General features: G+C 51.0%; 7 protein-coding genes across 7 annotated transcripts; 3 read left to right on the top strand and 4 right to left on the bottom strand.

Moving 5' to 3' along the window:
* Window positions 1-96: 96 nt before the first annotated feature.
* Window positions 97-1,036, top strand: K460DRAFT_365200 (uncharacterized protein). Its single transcript, XM_040933138.1, has one exon. The coding sequence runs from the start codon at window positions 193-195 to the stop codon at window positions 592-594; it is 402 nt and encodes a 133-aa protein (XP_040791873.1). The 5' UTR covers window positions 97-192; the 3' UTR covers window positions 595-1,036.
* Window positions 1,037-2,551: 1,515 nt separating this feature from the next.
* K460DRAFT_280091 (uncharacterized protein) lies at window positions 2,552-4,480 on the bottom strand (the record flags this gene model as incomplete). The annotated part of the gene is made up of 2 exons (XM_040928380.1): window positions 2,552-4,276; window positions 4,331-4,480. The coding sequence occupies 2 exons, from the start codon at window positions 4,478-4,480 to the stop codon at window positions 2,552-2,554; spliced, it is 1,875 nt and encodes a 624-aa protein (XP_040791874.1).
* Window positions 4,481-5,718: 1,238 nt separating this feature from the next.
* Window positions 5,719-7,244, bottom strand: K460DRAFT_365203 (uncharacterized protein). Its single transcript, XM_040933139.1, has 4 exons — window positions 6,817-7,244; window positions 6,308-6,756; window positions 5,840-6,200; window positions 5,719-5,790 (listed from the first exon to the last, which is right to left on the bottom strand). The coding sequence occupies exons 1-3, from the start codon at window positions 7,200-7,202 to the stop codon at window positions 5,998-6,000; spliced, it is 1,038 nt and encodes a 345-aa protein (XP_040791875.1). The 5' UTR covers window positions 7,203-7,244; the 3' UTR covers window positions 5,719-5,790; window positions 5,840-5,997.
* A 283-nt stretch (window positions 7,245-7,527) lies between these two features.
* K460DRAFT_278365 (phospholipase D/nuclease) lies at window positions 7,528-11,090 on the bottom strand (the record flags this gene model as incomplete). Its single annotated transcript, XM_040928246.1, has 4 exons — window positions 7,528-8,994; window positions 9,046-9,551; window positions 9,723-10,749; window positions 10,965-11,090. The coding sequence occupies 4 exons, from the start codon at window positions 11,088-11,090 to the stop codon at window positions 7,528-7,530; spliced, it is 3,126 nt and encodes a 1,041-aa protein (XP_040791876.1).
* A 253-nt stretch (window positions 11,091-11,343) lies between these two features.
* Window positions 11,344-12,710, top strand: K460DRAFT_305332 (Cyanase). The gene is made up of 3 exons (XM_040930003.1): window positions 11,344-11,857; window positions 11,905-12,341; window positions 12,392-12,710. Exons 1-3 carry the CDS (start codon window positions 11,696-11,698, stop codon window positions 12,411-12,413), a joined length of 621 nt encoding a protein of 206 aa, XP_040791877.1. The 5' UTR covers window positions 11,344-11,695; the 3' UTR covers window positions 12,414-12,710.
* Window positions 12,711-13,242: 532 nt separating this feature from the next.
* Window positions 13,243-14,846, top strand: K460DRAFT_354178 (uncharacterized protein; the record flags this gene model as incomplete). The annotated part of the gene is made up of 3 exons (XM_040931764.1): window positions 13,243-13,506; window positions 13,554-14,359; window positions 14,432-14,846. 3 exons carry the CDS (start codon window positions 13,243-13,245, stop codon window positions 14,844-14,846), a joined length of 1,485 nt encoding a protein of 494 aa, XP_040791878.1.
* A 352-nt stretch (window positions 14,847-15,198) lies between these two features.
* K460DRAFT_275412 (rhomboid family membrane protein-like protein) lies at window positions 15,199-17,003 on the bottom strand (the record flags this gene model as incomplete). Its single annotated transcript, XM_040928042.1, has 3 exons — window positions 15,199-15,333; window positions 15,386-16,362; window positions 16,475-17,003. The coding sequence occupies 3 exons, from the start codon at window positions 17,001-17,003 to the stop codon at window positions 15,199-15,201; spliced, it is 1,641 nt and encodes a 546-aa protein (XP_040791879.1).

The raw sequence follows: 17,003 nt of genomic DNA on the forward strand, positions 1-17,003 counted from the left end.
CCAAGTTGCGAGCCAGATCGAAGGATATTAACGAGACCACTATCCGCTACCGAGTAATCGACCGATACCCGCCCGCTGCACCACCGTTACTTTTTAACCTGCTGCACCCACTCGCCTCAAGCCACCGCCCGCTGCAACCATACTTCCTCCTTGTCCACTTCTATAAACGTATAGAACTCTGTCATACACAACATGTCGAGAGCCCAGCAACAACCCTATGCAACCACCGGGCGACCGGCCTTCGCTCCCCTCCAATCCTCATCTTCTTCACACGCAACGAGCTATAGCAGCACCTCAAGTCTCGCCTCACAAGCGTCGATTGCCTCGGCAACGATGCCTGCACCATCCTCGAGTCCCCAGCCGCAGCAGTTCTATGGCTCGCTGAACCAGCAAACGCAGCAACCCCACGAACAACAGCGAATGCAGGCCGTGCGACGACACCCCAGCTTCGATTATCAGCCAAACAGATCAGGCTCAGGCCAGACTGCTGCTGAGACTACTACCTACCTCAACCAGGCGGTGTTGCTCGCTGAAGCAGCCAAGAGGGCACAAATGGCTTGCGTTATGCGCGATATTGGGGACATGGAACTCTAGTGTCCCTTTCAGACCGTCTATAACACACTCCATCGTCTTCCTCGACACAAAATCCTCTTATGGCGATGGCATGGAGATTCTCCGAGGGTTTTGCGGATAAAATCGGCTTTGCACACCATCACACTACCTTCATCCCAAATAGAGTGGGTCCGGATATCAGATCCTTCGAACATCACGAGAGCCTCACTTTACTTTACACGACATGCCTCGGAACAATTTCGCACGGGCCCTTTATGGCACTTGGACTACGTGGCACATCCTTTCTGTTAGCGCCTCCGTCATCCCTTCATCCATGCCAGCAAGGATGACTTCACTTCTATTGTACATATTTACACCGTCTCGTTTGTGATTACGGCTTCCTTATTCCCCACAAGCGATTACTTTCAAGCATTCAATATCCTTCATAGCTGGGAGTTACGCGGCGAACACATTACAACAGGATAGTCCAACTCTATACGTCTTTTCTTTCAGCGGGTCCTAACGCGGCACGGACTGGGTCGTTCAATCTTTAGAGGCACCATGCATGCATATGCACAGTATAGATAATCAAGAAATTGTCCGAAATCCTTCCTTTGTCTCGCTCGGGAACTTCCGTAGCCCCTCGCGACCCACTGTCATGCTCACGTACACTTCCCTTGTCAATTTTAGAAAAAGAACTTCATATTCTTCACGTCGTTGACACGCGTTGACTTCGCGAGCATCGGGTAATAGTCACAAAAAGGCACATTGCAGACTAATTCGACGGGGCCAATTAGAGCACTTTTTGTCTAGGTCTCATTTCCAGGACTTGTAACACGTAAAAACTACGTTTTACTCATCTACAAACATTCACTAGTATCAACTTACTAACCATCAGTCAATCCACAACCTATCCATCCCTCCTAGTACCGTGCTCACAACCAATGAATAAACAAACCTTTTCATCAATAAAAAGTATGCCTGCACCTTCACTTGCCCCATCCCTCCCATATACAACCTTGAAAGCCACATAAGCCATTCTACCTCTAGAACAACATGTAGTATCCTTCACACGTGAGCAAGATGCTTATTAAGAAATCCAGAATGGCGCATTCATTCAAGTCCCAGCTAGTAGACTATCGTATCGTCGTTTAGGACCTGAAATTTCATAATTTACTAATAAAGCCACATAGCCAAAAGGTAGCTTCCTAGGACTCTACCCTTTCATTCACACACTCTGCCTGAAACTCTCTAGAGTCCTGCTCTATGTTAGAATAGGCTAGAATGCAGTTATCCTATTTAAAGAGGCGTACTGCCGTATATTTAGGCCAAGTAGTTAACCAAAACTAAATTCATAAGTAACTCAGTTGCCGACTCAACAACAATACACGTCTGCGTAGCTACTTATGGGAGAACGTCATTTCGTCACGAAAATACTTCTTCCTTAAACAATTACATTATCTTGCGATATCGCTAGGGCAAAAGTTCAACGAGATTTTATTTTTATGGATTAGTGGCAGTTGAATACGACGTTCAGCCTTACGCGAGGTACGGTACCCATGAACATCCACATTCGGCTACAGGAATAATTGCATGACATGCCCCGAAAAAAACATAGATGAAGACGTTGAAGTTCGTTAAATTCTCAGGATAAAGATGCTTTGTTGAAAAAAGAAATCTTTCTGACAAGTCGATACACGCCCCGCCCTTCAAGACCCCATTACCCTTATCTTTGGGGGGAAGAAGCCCCTCAGATACTGAAAACACAGCCTTGCGCGGGGGGTAAATCTTTTTTTGACGCCCTCTCACCGGTCATGCATGCAGGACTAAGGGCCTAGTACATGTTGCAATACAAGCCTGCAGCTAGGCAAAAAGGGGCGCACAATGGAGTGTGGGACGCACACTGCCTTCTTGCCTTGCTTGCGGCTCAACTCTTTTTGACCGAAATGCCCTTTTTCCAAATGCGTATCGATATGCGCTCACTTTTTTCCCCAGCGGCTCATCGGCATGTCCCGTTCTGACAGCGCTTCTCGAGCCCGGGTGTCCACTCCCACGAAGCAGGACTGAACTCGTCGTCCATTTTACTATCCATCCTTGACATCGAGACGGAGGATGTTGGTCCAGCGTCTTGAGACTTGAATGGGCGACTAAAGTCCACAAGTACAATAGTTCCCATTACCTTGTCATCACTCGAGCCATACGAACGGCCAGGCTTGACCATGTACACCAAGCTACGGTCATCGAGCACGCCGATAATCGTTCTTGTATGCGACGGCCCATATGGAAGGGTTGGGTTGATTATACCGTGTAAGCGTTTTGAGCAGGGACATCGAGATGCTGGGGGTGGCCACATGCGGATGGGAGAATGGCGGTAGACTGTTTTGTCGGCAAAGTCTAGTTCCATCTCGTCAACTCGCTCTTTGCCCCTTATATTTGATGGTGCTATGTCGAGTGGTGCTTCGCGCCGCGACCCTATTCTTAGCCTCAGGCAAGGAGGTCTCGAGGGATCATTGCAGCATCGTTCGTCTTCCACCAGGTCAAGGAACGACGTGCAAGAGTAATTGTACGCTCTGAGCTTGGTCCTTGCTAGAATGAATGACCGTGGAGAAACGTCAGATTTCGAGAACTCAGGATGCTGGCTCCAGCTATACTGGCGCGGCGTACGCATGAAGTTTGGGTTGTTTGTTGAATCGACGAGACCAGCAAGAATATCGTCGGGGAGAAGTGGTTCGTCCGAGCTTTCTGCACTGGGAGAAGACACGGGGGCTTCATCCAGCTCAAGTGATGTGACGTAGAACGTGCGTGACTGCCGTGAGGATGCTTGCGCCCACTCACGCCGCGACTCAACGATCATCGTTTCGTTTGTGCGCTCATCAAGTTGCAAAGTGAGATCAGTCCAGGAATCGTGTATAGGCCCTTGCCTATGCTGGCGGCGGTAAAGACGCTCGTTCTTCTCCACGAAGTCGGGAAGTGGCTGGTTGACAGGAAAGCGGACCCAATGATAGAAAGATGTATAGTCTATCTCTTCAACCTCAAAGGTTCCCTGGTTGGATACCGCGTAGAAAAAGTCATTGTGTATCTCAAATACAACGGTAGACCCAATATCAGTGCCATGAAAGTTTTCTAGCAGCAAAGGTCGTTTGCGGTCAGGTAATAGAAAATCTCTGTCCAAAGAAATACCGTCAATTATCCACTTGTGGTGATCATCGTGGCCCATTCCACTGTGAGTGCCGTAATAAAGGTATCGAGCGTTGTGTCGGACAAAGAGTTTGGTGCTTGATGCAACTTGAAAGGCTCTAATGACCCTCCCTCCAATGGGTGGTTGGGCAGCCGTACTGATAGCGAAAATATGGTCAATGTTAGCCTCGCTCCCACCAACTGCGTGGGCAGCGAGAATGCCGTCACTATAGTAAAGCAAAGAAACCTTGAAGCGTCCAGGTGACGCGAAATTCGACTCCAGTATAGGTCGGATAATGGCAGGGAGATCAAGTTGACAGGTATCAGATAGGGCATGCACATCCGAAATGCGGACAGTATCGCCTTCTGACACACAGACTGTCCCTTGACGATATAGGAAGGTACTTCCTTGGCCAAGTATACGAGCTGAAAAAGGATACGCGTGGGAGAAGGCATGGCGTCGGTCGTAAATGGCGCTTAATGCCTGTTTGTACGTAATATCTTCTGCTCGTGCTAATCGAGCCTCCTCGGTATGCGGATAGTGAATCTGCAATCAGTATCAGCTTGAGATAACCTCGTTGTTTTAACTCTCATTTCGTACTTCGACTGCGCGCCGACAAAGCGTCCTTTCGTTGAGCAGAGCATGTAGCTGGCGACATGTCTGGCCAAGGTGAATGATGGCCTCAGGTTCCAGGCTCGATGCAATATGAAAGAGGATATCGAACGGCAATCGATCTAGAGAAATCGTCATGAGACCCTGTTATAGTTGCTCGAGGAGAAAATGGACGGAGGAAGCTTGGGATGGAAGGCTAGTGACCACGTGAGCATAACTTCAGCACGCCAAAGGCATGAAGGCCAGACAGGAAAGCCGAAATAACTTATTGTGAGGCAAATGAGGCTCAAGTGGAGTAACTAGGCGGAGTATGATCATGCGTACGTAGTCCCGCTTTGCTGTGAACGGTAAGCCTGCAACCCGACTGCTAGCATGCTTGCGGCTCTGCGAGCATATTAACCAAGAAAGCCCTAGCTAATGCAAGGGATAAAGGGCATCTTGTGGGTGACACTAGAATCTCCCCAATGCGTGCCTCACACAAGCAGCAATTTGGAAATGCTTTCTTAAGCGCGGTTTGTGAGGCTTTGCTGCATTGAAGATCAATTGCAGTTCATTGGCGTAGCCCGATGAGGACTATTTGACCGGTCAGATCGATCAACTGATGGATTTAAAACAAAGGGTACGACTAAAGTCCCCGCTGACTCGAGGAATTAGTGTGCCTTTTCTGGCGGTTGGTGGGGCTTTGGCCAATCATTACAGCAGAGCCGCATCGCTGGCTATTCTGTATTCCTGCGTTTCAGCCTTGTGTACGAAAACTTGCTGATATCGTGGAACCGCGAGACGCGTGCCGTGTCTTCTCAATAGATTGCCAACAGATCGTCCCGCTTTTCATCTGGCTTAGCTTTTCGTCCAACCATGCAAAGAAAGTCCTCCAATGCTGCATCATGGTGTTACTCAGCCTCGTCCCGTCGATCTGGCCCTTCAGAAGCTGCCATAGTCACAGCCTGACCCTGAACCGAAACTCCATATGCTGTGTGCCATGTGTATGCACATGCATGGAGGCGTGGAGTGTTCGGAGAACGTGCAGTTTTAGAACCCCGCTCTAAAACTAGGTTTGGCTTGTACGCCTGCTTGCCCTTTGCCCTCCTGGGCTTGCTCCTTCTCGATTAGATTTCGATCCCAACGATATGCCTCGAATGGACGAATAGTATGCCAACGGGGAGATGGGTGTTCTTGCGAAATCGTTCCTGAAGTATTGGCATGCATAGAATGCATACTCTACTGCGGAGTCCATATGCGTATTTCACAGGCTCCTAACCAATGGCTTGCGGTACCCCACGAGTAGGATAAATGTTAGTCCGCCAAGAGGATGTACTTTGAGAACAAGTAGCAACACTCTAATCAAAGTAGCCGCCGGAAACGGTAGGCGACGAGCAGGCTGAATGTTGAAGCGGTTGCGAGTTGGCAATTTTGTGTCGAATGCGTACTAAATTGATGACGAGATGGCGCTGCATATAGCTGTGAGGAGTAAGAACAGTGCAGTCATACCCCACGTACCTTGCGTGTAGTCGCTTGACGATATCCAGTCTTTTCCACAACGCGGATGATGGTTTCCGAGCAGGGCGTGGAATGTAACAGTGCGAGAGTATCCCATGAGGTGCACATGGTCGATGGGAACTTATAGGGTTGGTTCGATAAAGTTCACTGAGCTGATTTCATTCCTCAGGAGCCGCTCTTTGACGGTCTTCACCTTCCCAGCCGATGAAGGGCCAACCTACAGGAAGGCTGGAATATCGTGGTAGTGTATACCGCCCTTCGCAGCTTCCTGCGTCTCCGCAGTCGAGCTTGCAAAGGCCAAAGACCTTGCAGTAACACTCTTTTGCAGATGGACAGTGTACCGGTTTCTTGCCAAAGATCACTGCGGGAGTCAGTACATGCTCAAATTTCTCAAAAACGAAAGGCTATAGCAGAGCCTCACACCGTAGTACAAGGAGCAATCGCCAAGCGATACGACAGAGGACTTACTATGCCACGAATATTCCAGTACCCGTCCACTGATACTGTCATCGAGTTTTGTCTCAACGATCCAGTCCCGGTAACGTATATAATCGCTCTTCTTTCTCTCCCTAATCTTCTCCCTCGTAGCGGCAAATTGTGCACAGCAGCTCACGCCAACAGACTCGGGCACCTTGACCCCAGGAAACAACTGCTGGAACGCCATCTTGTAGTCACCCCCAGCATGCACAGCCTCCCTGTGCTCCCCTGCCTCCTCAAGCGGTTTTATCTCGTTAGGGCAACCGAGCGGCCAGGCACAGCGGATGTTGACGTAGCCCTCTTTCTCGAGATAGGGTATCTGGAAGTGCCGCAGCATAGGGAGGCCATCGTAGTCGGGGTCGTCATTGTGCCATTGGTAGCGGTTGGGATGAATGAAGAGTACGTTGTCAGGCAAAGCGTCGTAATGGTCTATTATGTAGCTAGTCGACGTCCCATGTTAGCTCATGATCTAGTGACGCGGCGAGGTGGAAGGCACGTACGTCAGGTACACCATACTCTCTCTTCCCTTGTTCTTCGGCACCGTGAGCGGCGCATTGGCATCGTCTACCCTGTAGATGTTCTTCTCCCAGTCTGGGAAGTACTGGTGGAGCCATGTCGCGTTTTCAGAGGCCTGGCTGGCGACCACGACTGCCGTTCTCCGCGACTCGACTCCGGAATTGACCTTCAATGTTTTCCCGCTATCAACGTGTGACGTTGCGGCTGTTTGGTAATCGTCTAGCAGCTCGTCTGGTATGTGTGATGGGCCACCGAGGTCCGCTGTAGGGGAGTGCTTGTCCCATAACTCATTCTTCAAATGAACAAATAGGGCAGTGAGGAGCAGTATATTCACTGCAATAACGGCATTGCGGACTGTGAAACGAGGCATTGGTCCACATGGGAAGCGATTGCAAGCTCGCGACGATGTTTGGTGATAATCTAGGCCACTCAACATGTTCAACGGGGATCGGGGGAGATGCACCTGCGCCAAGGCTAGCTGCAGCCAGTAGCATCACGCGCGCATGATGCTAGTCAGGAACACTTCCTTATTAGTGAAGAGAGTTCACATTTGGACTTCTTTTGTGTTTCATTATGATTGCATCAAATCGTCCATGTGGAGTCGTGTCATCATGTATTCCGTCCACTGTCGGGAAAACCACCAGAAGTCCTCAGACTGTATTCAATTTCAGCGTCCATGGCGCTCCTTGTCCAGCTTAAGTATACAGCTCCTCAGTGATAGCATTTAGTCCCATGCCTTCCTGCGCAATGTCTTCCTCCTTCAAGAAAAGCAGTGGCATCTCCACAAGCGTTCCCTTGATGGTGCTCAATACCTCCTTGACCTCGCGCACACCCTGCTCACCCTGGCTGAAGTTCTCTGCAACTACATGGCCCCACTTGTACAAGCTGGGCTTCTTGTTCTCCTTGGCTTTCTCGTCTTGCCCGAAGAATCTAGAATAGTACTCGTCGTATTGCTTCCAGTTCCTAACTTCATCGCTCGGTACTGGGTGAAACAACTTGCCAAAGGCTTGTGTGTTCGTGTTCGCGCGCCAGTTCCACAGATTCTGGAATTCGTCCGACAGTGGATCTGCGACCTGTCTATCCTCATTCGAGCCCCAGTCGTACACATTCGGAATACCGACGGGTTCGTAGTTCGGGTCTGGATGCTCCATGTCCTGAGGCTTGAGCAGGCCGAGATGCTTCCGGAAGATTTCTCTTCGCAGGGAAGAGGCAAACTTAGATGCGCGCCATGGTCGTCCGTCCATGTACGACTCGATCGAATCTGGATCTCGGATAATGACTGCGATCTCCGAGTCGTGGTCCCCAAGTTGGGAACGGTCATTGAGGTTGGCCGAGCCGCAGATGACGGTTTGATCATCAGCAATCAGAAGCTTGCTGTGAATGTAAAGCTCCTCAGAGACGAATGCGTCCATCTCGTCCATTGCTCCACCTTCCCAAGGGACATTGCGAATGTCTTCCCCACCAAGCATGTAGCACTCGCTAACAGTGTCCCAGCGTCCGTCACCAAGGCCTTGTCGGCCCCCAATCTTGGCAGCTTCATGCTGATAGCGGTCATAATCGTTGGGGTTGCCTTGGCTTTGCGGGCCGGCATCATACTGCTGGTTCTGCGCAGGTGCGCCGCCAGAGGAGCCATCTAGCTCGTACACACCATACTCGGCGGTGGGTGGCGGGCGATAAGCTTGATAGTCCCGAGCGTTGTCGTGCGTCGCATCATAACCCTCTTGGGCCTGTGTATACGATACGCCGCTGCGCTCTTCAGCCTCACGCATGACCTTACTACCGTTGATGCGATCATAGCTGCGAAGATTATAGAACCGGATGTAGTCCATTGGGTTAACACCTGCTCGAGCGATTTCTTCGTAGATAGAGTGACCACCGCGGTTTATCGAGTCGTATTGGAACTCCATAATCGCTCGCGTGCCCAGCGCACCGTCGAGCTTGAGGTCGCCAGCGAACGCTGGAACAGCGGGGATCATAATCATCATCTTGTATTTCTCACCGTTGCGAGCAGCTCGGATTATACGCTCGACCATGGCCGCGCCAATCTGGTTCTTAATCGGCTTCTGTTGTTCACCAGTAGCGGTGATGAAGAACTGGTTCTCAATGTAGACGAAGTGCTTGCTGTCACGTATGATCTCAACGTAGGCGTTCTGAATCGAATGCTGAGATGGTTCGTTAGCTAGATACTTTCCGGCTCAGGGATTATAGCTTACCTCGGTAGCGATCAGGTTATGGCTCCATTTTGCAGAACTGCGTGTAATTTGGCAGTCCGCGCCACCTTGCTGGGAGCTGTGTTCAGAATGTGACTGCTGAGTGCCTTGATATGATCCTTCTTCATGTCCATATTGGCTGATTTTGCTCTGCAGCTTCTGGCGCAGGCCTCCCCCGTGGCCGTGGCCGAACAGCCCTCGTTCACCGTCCTCGTCGCCGCCAAATCCGCGTTGACCATCTTCCTCGCCTTCGAGCCCACGTTGTTGAGATGGAGGCGGATAAACCCCGCCCTGCTGAGCACCGCTACCTGTGTCAGGTATTCTTGAGTACCTAGTGGCTTTCTTGCTATACTTCTCATCGTAAATGAAGTTCCAGCGTTGTGCAAAGTGGGTGCGGAGATCTTGTACTACGGGGCCACCTAGACAGAGTGCAACATCAGACCAGCCCATGCGAGAGCTTTCTGTTCTGTCGAGCTTGTTGTTCTCCCAGTTGGTGACATCGTTGAAATCTATCCCCACGTTAGCATCGTCCCTAAAACCACGTTTACTGCCACTCTGATTAAGAATGACTGTGGCACCCTGTAGTGTAGATATCTTCGTGGGTCTTTACAATCCTCCGTCGAAAATTGCAAACCTTACTGAAGATGTCGACACTAGGTCTGGGTTGCAGATAGTCTTACCTAACATTCGGGCGTTGTTGAAGTCCTGGCCTGGAAACACTATCCTATCAACGTTTCCAGGATGCGCATCGGCAATTGCGTGCTGGTTGGTGTCCCAACGGCCATAGCAGAGGTCGAGACCTCCCATGAACGCGGTTTGACCATCGATAAGGCAAAGCTTCTCGTGGTGTGCCCAGAACATTACTGTTCCATTATGAGCTCCATAGATTGCCTTGAGTCCATCTCCAGGGAGTTGTGCCAGCTTTGCTGGAGTGAATGACATGTTCTGAAGCGAGGACAAGAACGAAGATTGCAGCACTGCTGCATCTGGCAGATGATCGGGGTGTCGAAATACGCCAATGTTGGGGTGAAGCTCTTCCAGATTGTGCTTGGTATGAGCTGAGGAGACTGTAATAGGTGGTGCAATCAGCGGGTCTGTCTCTTCCCACACTTCAAGCGATTTGAAGATGACATCTAGCCCAAGTCGAGTGAGGCTATGGGTGAACCTGTCGGTAGAGCTCGGTAGGAGAGAATGAAGATAGTTGGGTAATGTTGGATTCAGCAACTTACGAGTCAAAGCTTGGGTCACCTCCTTGTATACAATGATATTGACCTTAACACCGCGCTCTGCTGCAGCGTGCAGCATTCGGTCAAGTCGATACTGCTGGTTCTTCGCTGGAGGGCGTCGCAGGTACAGCTCAGGGGAGAGCCACCAATCCAAGATCCATATGGACTCTTTGGCACGCTCCAATGCCAGGCTTACCGCATACATATAAGAGCATCCATCAACGTACCACTTGGTCTCGTTGCCATGCCGTTCGGGCGCGAAGCTCAGGAATCGATGTTCACTATGGTATTCCTGACCTGGCTGCGGCGCCTGTCCTCCTTGCTGTTCAACTCCGCCATGAGGAGGCTTGTTCTGCGAATCCTCTTTTCCTGAGATTGCGTCCTTGAGGTCGGAGACGAAGCCGTGGAGAGGATCATGGAGCTTGTTGAAGAACGACATGCCGCCGCCTTGATTCGAGGAAGATTGCTGCTGCTGAGTGTTCTGTAAATGCCTTGTTAGTCTGAGTCTGCTTCAAGGCTATGTTCTTGGAGTTGAGAGAGGCTTGAGGGCGGCAAGGATACACAGGCTAGGGCATCAATATGACGGAGGCACCGAGCGCTATGACTATTCGAGTGGACCTGTTTCAGGCTTCGAAGAGTGCAATGCAAGACAGGGGGCACAATGACAACATGGCGTATCACTGAGAGAGCACTCACCTCTTTCTTGCCGCCAAAGAACCGCCTACCCACGTCGCCTATCAGCCCACGATCTCCCTCTCCGCCTCCGCCTTCTTGACCATGATAATCTCCGTAGGCCAAATCATCGTCTCGGCGATTGGACATTGTGCCAGACACGCAGCTCCAAGTCACTGTCGAGTATGCGGAGTGGTGGTGGTGGTGTTGGTGAAGTTACGAGCTGAAGCACGAGGTGCTCGGCTTGACCCCGCGTCATCGCCTCAGCTTGAAACCAGGGCCATTGAATTGCCAAGAGGGTGATTGCGCGGCCACGTTCAAGGCAGTCTATTGAATATCTAGCGTTGCAAAGCATATATCAATGTTGGATTTTAATCTTGTACCCTTCTTTGTTGACTTTTGTAACACTAAAGATACCGGTTCCATCGCTTGCCCCTCATTACCCCTCATTTGGCGCTTCTCGAACTGAAACCCCGTCTGCCACACTCCGATAAACGTCAGCGAAGTTTTGCCGCAAGTGGGACTGCCGCGGAGATGATTACCACTTCGTCGAGAGGCCTGGAGCAGTTGATAGACATGGTGGTGCCGGGCCGATGGACCATAAAAGCGACCGCGCAGTTGAATGACGTATGATAGGTCTCGGGCACTACCAACGGCAGCTTAGAGCTTCTTGAGCTCCTCACCTTATCTCTATTAGCAATACGCAGTGCAATAGCTGTAAATATCCTATAATTACCCGCTCCTTTCCTGCAGTTATGGCCTTTGTTCCTCGTCTTGCTCTCTCTGCTCGATTGACCTCCCGTGCAATCGTTCCCGTCGCATCTTCCATAGCACGACCTGCATCAGCCTGTACAGCCTCCCGCTATCTCCACTCAACTCCTGCTGCCATGTCGAAATTCCCCATTGCTACTCTACAGGTAAGGACAACTCAAATATACATTGGCCAATACTAACGTAGCTTTAGGAGGATCTCATCCCTCGGCTGCCACCATCCTCGCCAACCCTCTTTGAGGCTAAAAAGAAGAAGAATCTGTCTTTTGAAGCCATTGCAAAGCACGTTGGACGCGATGAGGTTGCAATTGCCGCATTGTTTTATGGCCAAGCAATGGCGTCTTCCGAAGACATCAAGAAGCTGTCTGAAGTCCTAGACATCCCCGCCGAGACGCTCGAGGCGCAACTGTCTGGCTTCCCGGACCGAGGGAGAGCCTTGGAGATGCCTCCAAAAGACCCGCTCGTGTATAGGTTCTATGAGATTGTGCAAAACTACGGTTATGCTTACAAGGCTGTGCTGAATGAGAAGTTTGGCGACGGAATCATGAGTGCAATCAGTTTCAGCACGAAAATCGAGAAGGAAACAGATGACAAGGGTGATTGGGCAAAGATTACTCTCAGGGGGAAATGGTATGTTGCCGCCTTTGCGTTATGTAATCCAACCACTGACCATGATCTAGGTTGCCATATTCGCGATTCTAGAGGTTGGATTCCTACCAATGCAGTCATCAAATATTCATCATCAGCGTTTGGATCATAATTTACGAAACCTGATGACCGCTGTTCGTGGCTTATTGCTGTTATCGAATTTGATGTCAATGACTGTTGGCATGAAATCACTAGTTTGAACTAAATGCTCTCTACGCACAGTTACGTAGTTTTAAAATTTGTTTTCATGCCATCAAGCATCGTAGCGGAAGCCAATTTATGCCGAGCTCAATCATAAGGGTGTCCTACGGTGTGTTCAAACGTTTCCCCTGCGTACACTATCATTAACGTACTCGAGGTACCGCCTTCAGCCACTTCGTAGGTTTCCAAGGTTACAGTTCTTGCCTATTAGAGTAGAAATGGAAAGCGGCCTTCACCTCGATCTCAGATCACGCTCGTGCCTGCCTAGCTACCCTTACGCCGCCTCGGATATCTAGGCTGCCTCACCTTTTAATCTTAATTGACACTCACTAAGCCTTCTTCTGTTACACTCCAAGATCTTTGGCTTAGGCCCCCGCAAAGATCACGAATCTCACCTGCAACCACTCGTGTAGGCCGCTCGTTTCTACCACCAACTAATCATTAATATCAATCGGCATCGACTTAGTGGTACCTTCACTCGTTGTAAACTTCACCATCACTCGCTAAGGTGAGGCCGTGCAAGTCATCCACACTCCAATTTTCTCACCTCTCAGAGGGAGTTGTGGCACAGGTTGATTAGCCTCTCGAACGGGATGACCAATTCCTAGAACAACCAAGATCGTAAATCCATCAGATTTGCCCAAACCCACCAACATTACCGTCGAAAACAGCGTAGCCCAATATGCCCACGAAACTCGAGCCCATCCGGCGCGTCAAGTGCACGTACAAGGACTGCGACATGTCTTTCGAAACCGAGAAGGCTATGAGGAGCCACAAGAAGCACTCCGATGAGCACGAATACTGCCACAAGTGCAACGAAGACTTCGACTCCTACGATGACTACATACAGCATAAGATCACTCGCCCCGAGGAGCACGACAAGGCGTGTCGAGTCTGCGGTGATGAGTTCAAGTCGGATTCAGGCCTGCGGCGCCACATCGAGCTCGTGGGTCATCCAGCCTCACCACACATACTGTCACTGACAAACGCTAGAACCACAAGATTGACCAAAAGCTCACCTGCATTGGATGCCATAAGTCTTTCTACCGCGCCTGTCTCTTCATGGAGCATCTCGAATTTGGACACTGCGACGTCATCTCCGCCTCGCAATTCCAAGGCCATATTGTCCACAAGCATCTTATCACAGAGTTGCTGAAGGCCGGACCAGCATACGAACGCTTCATGCAAAAGACGTCCAAGTTTGATGCAACCCTGGACTATGAACAAGAGGGTGGCGTTGAGCTTGAGGATGATGCTCTTGATGCGGATGAGGATATAGAGGATGTGAAGTTTGAGGCTCTCAAACCTGACACTCCCCCGGACACTCCTCTGAACCCCGCGTTTGTAGGTCCCTACCCACCTCTTCCCTCTTCCCGAAATGTGGGCGATGCATGCTCTAGGGTTGCATCTACGCTCGGTGCAATGTCGTTGAGCGATGGGTCCGAGTCTAGCACTGTGGTCGGTTCTCACTTCCAAGCAACTTCTCTAGCTGGCTCTATGACCGGCCACTCCACTCACGAAGGCTTATCCCCCCAAATCTTTACGGGCCAGAGAAATCGTCAGCCCAAGGTCTGGGGTAATCGCAACGGAAAATCCGCCACCACTGTGCTCTTCCCCAACGCAAAACCCACTCCTGCTCCAAGCGAGTTCTCCATTGCCGCCCACGACGAGGCAATGGAGCAATCCTACGGATTCAATATTATGAGTACGCGATTCTGGGATCCTATGAGCAGCGACTGGAATCCAGAGCGCTTCTACAACTCAGTCATCAACATGTACAATTGTCCCTTCATCTGCGAGTGAGTAGTAACCTAACCTACAACCAACTTCCCCATTCCTTGACCAATATGACCGTTCTAATGCATCACCAGGCAAACCTTTGGCACCGCCGCCGATCTCAACACGCACATCCTAGGCGACCACCGCATCACGCGCATGAAATGCCCCACATGCCTCAAGTACTTCAAGTCGGCCACAGCACTCATGGGCCACTGCGAGTCCCGTGGCGCAAAGTGCCAGATCAACAAGGCGGAAGACTACAACATATTTCTCGACCGCCTTTCAGGTGGTTTCCTAGGGGTCGAGGAGATGGTTCGTCCGGATCACCTCAACAACCCGACGGTCATGATTCTCAACCACGAGAAGGACCGTCTGGAGCGTTATAAGCCGCCGGTTGCGTCGTATCTGCAGTACATGGTTACGAAGCCGCCGGATTGGAAGGAGCCTGTGCAGACCGCGGTGGTTATTGGTGGTCCGGCTAAGGACAAGTATGCGTCGCAGTGGTAGATTCTGCGCCCTACGAGCATGTGTATGTGACGGACTACTGGATACGACTAGTGATGGAAACTTCAACGGAAGTGGTGTTAAGGTAGAAAAAGTTCATCGAGTATGGACGATACGGCACTGGGAGGGTTTGATGACTTTCATTTCACCACTAACGGCGACAAATCTGCATCCTTCTCTTTCTCTTTCTGCATGACGATTAGGGTAGATTAGACTCACACCCCTTTTTACATTCGATGTAGTCATGCCCATAGTCATGCCCGACAAAAGCAATGGTATCAATGATGATCATGTCCCCAATCAATCAAAAAGCTCGCAATCATATGTAGTGCAACAAACACAACGGTCCCGCTTTTTACATCATCCCCATAGCCTCGGCCGTGAGCTGCAGCATATCGACGGGTCCTAGCCCACGCTTCGTAGTCCCACTACTCTTCGTCAAGTTGAGGCCGCCAATATCGCACCACTCGACACCATTCGTCTTGATAGGCTGTATACTCGTTAGCAACTGGTGCAAGTCGAATTAGAGAATGTGAACTTACCAAACAAGTCAAATGTTTGCACCATTTGCACGTATTCCTCCACTCATAAAAGTTCTTCAGAAGCAGGATGAAACCTATAAACGCTGCTACCAGCCCTCCCACACGGACAAGCCACCAGACCCACCAAAGCGGCTTCCTGCCCTTGAAGAAACCCACGGGCGCCCTGGCAAACTTCTGCATGTTGAATTTGCTCTCCGAGGCCGTGGGGGCAAGAGGTTGCGTGTCGACCGTCGCGTACGGCGGCTCGTCGTGGCCTGTACGTTCGCGGAGAGATTGTGGGGAGTGCAGCAGACAGATACCTAGGACAAGGCCCATGAGGAAACCGCCGATATGAGAGAAATTGTCCAGACCAGGGAGGAGGCCGAGGACGAATGCTATCGCCACGTCGAGGAGGAGAAAGAGTAGATCCTTGACCGGAGAGCGGCGTGTGCTCCAGTTGTAGCAGAGGTCGAGGAGCGTGAGGGCGAGGACGCCGAAGAGGGAGCCTGATGCGCCGACAGAGGTAATACCGTCCGCGGCGTAGTTGCCACCCAGCACGAAGCCGAAGATTCCGGCGCTGAAGTATACAACGCTGAAGCGGAGAGGTCCAATCTCTTTCTCCATGTCTCGCCCTAGCGTCAACTGTAGTAACATATTAAAGCCAATATGAATAATCCCCGCATGCAAGAATATCGGGACGATGAAGCGCCACCACTGGTTAGGCTCTTTACTCCTATCTCTGAAGTCTGTTATGCCAGATTGGTCCGGGACGCCGCCGCTCATGCCGCAGAGCTCGCTGAGGGAGCAGGTCAAAGTGCCCGGGTCGAGTGATGTGGTGTTGGGGCAAGGCCAAGCCTGCACGTCGGCTTCGATGACTTGCTTGATGTTGTGCATGCAGGGAGTGAAGCGGGCGCCCATGTTGATCAGGACGTAAGGGGAGGGCCCGATCATGATGTTGAAGTTTGGCTTCGTTTGAATGGGGGAGCCTGTCAGGATGCCTGCAATACTCGTTAGCCTTCCGTTCCATCTTCGTTGCCCATATCCCAACTGATCCCGTTTCTCCTCTTGGACTCTTAGAGACTGAAATTTGGGTGTTATTGCTAGACATACCATTCTTAATCAACTCGCCCACAAAGACGCCTATCTGCACTGTTGTCAAGATATAGACGACCCACGTCACCCTCCCACTAAACCAGCCCTTCTTCTTCTTTTTCTTCCTCTCCACCCCCGCCCCAAACCTCTCCGGATCACCATCGTACCGCGTCGGACTCCTACTGTCCATCTTCAGCTGGCTCTGCAACGGTATTGCGTTCTGATCTGCAAACGGGTCTGGGTGGCGGCCCGCCGGGGGGTCGTACCGGTGCGGAGGGTCGTTGAGATATGAGGTCGAGTCGTATTGCGAGGGTGGGTTGTAGGAAGTGTTGGAGTAGGAAGTATTGACGGGGTAGCCGTCTAGCGCGCCCGAGCTGTGTGTGGTGCTGGGGTAGGGCGGGTACGTATTGTCATTGAAGGGCGAGGAGGAGATGGGCGAGACGGCGTGCTGCGCGTTGGGTATTGGGGGCAGCGGGGCGTCTGCTTTGCCGTGCGGTTGGCTATTCGGCGGGGGATAGGAGGTGTTGTAATAGTCGTTGGCAGCCAT

The sequence above is a fragment of the Cucurbitaria berberidis genome (assembly GCF_010015615.1).
Source record: "Cucurbitaria berberidis CBS 394.84 unplaced genomic scaffold K460scaffold_2, whole genome shotgun sequence".
Lineage (NCBI taxonomy): Eukaryota > Fungi > Ascomycota > Dothideomycetes > Pleosporales > Cucurbitariaceae > Cucurbitaria > Cucurbitaria berberidis.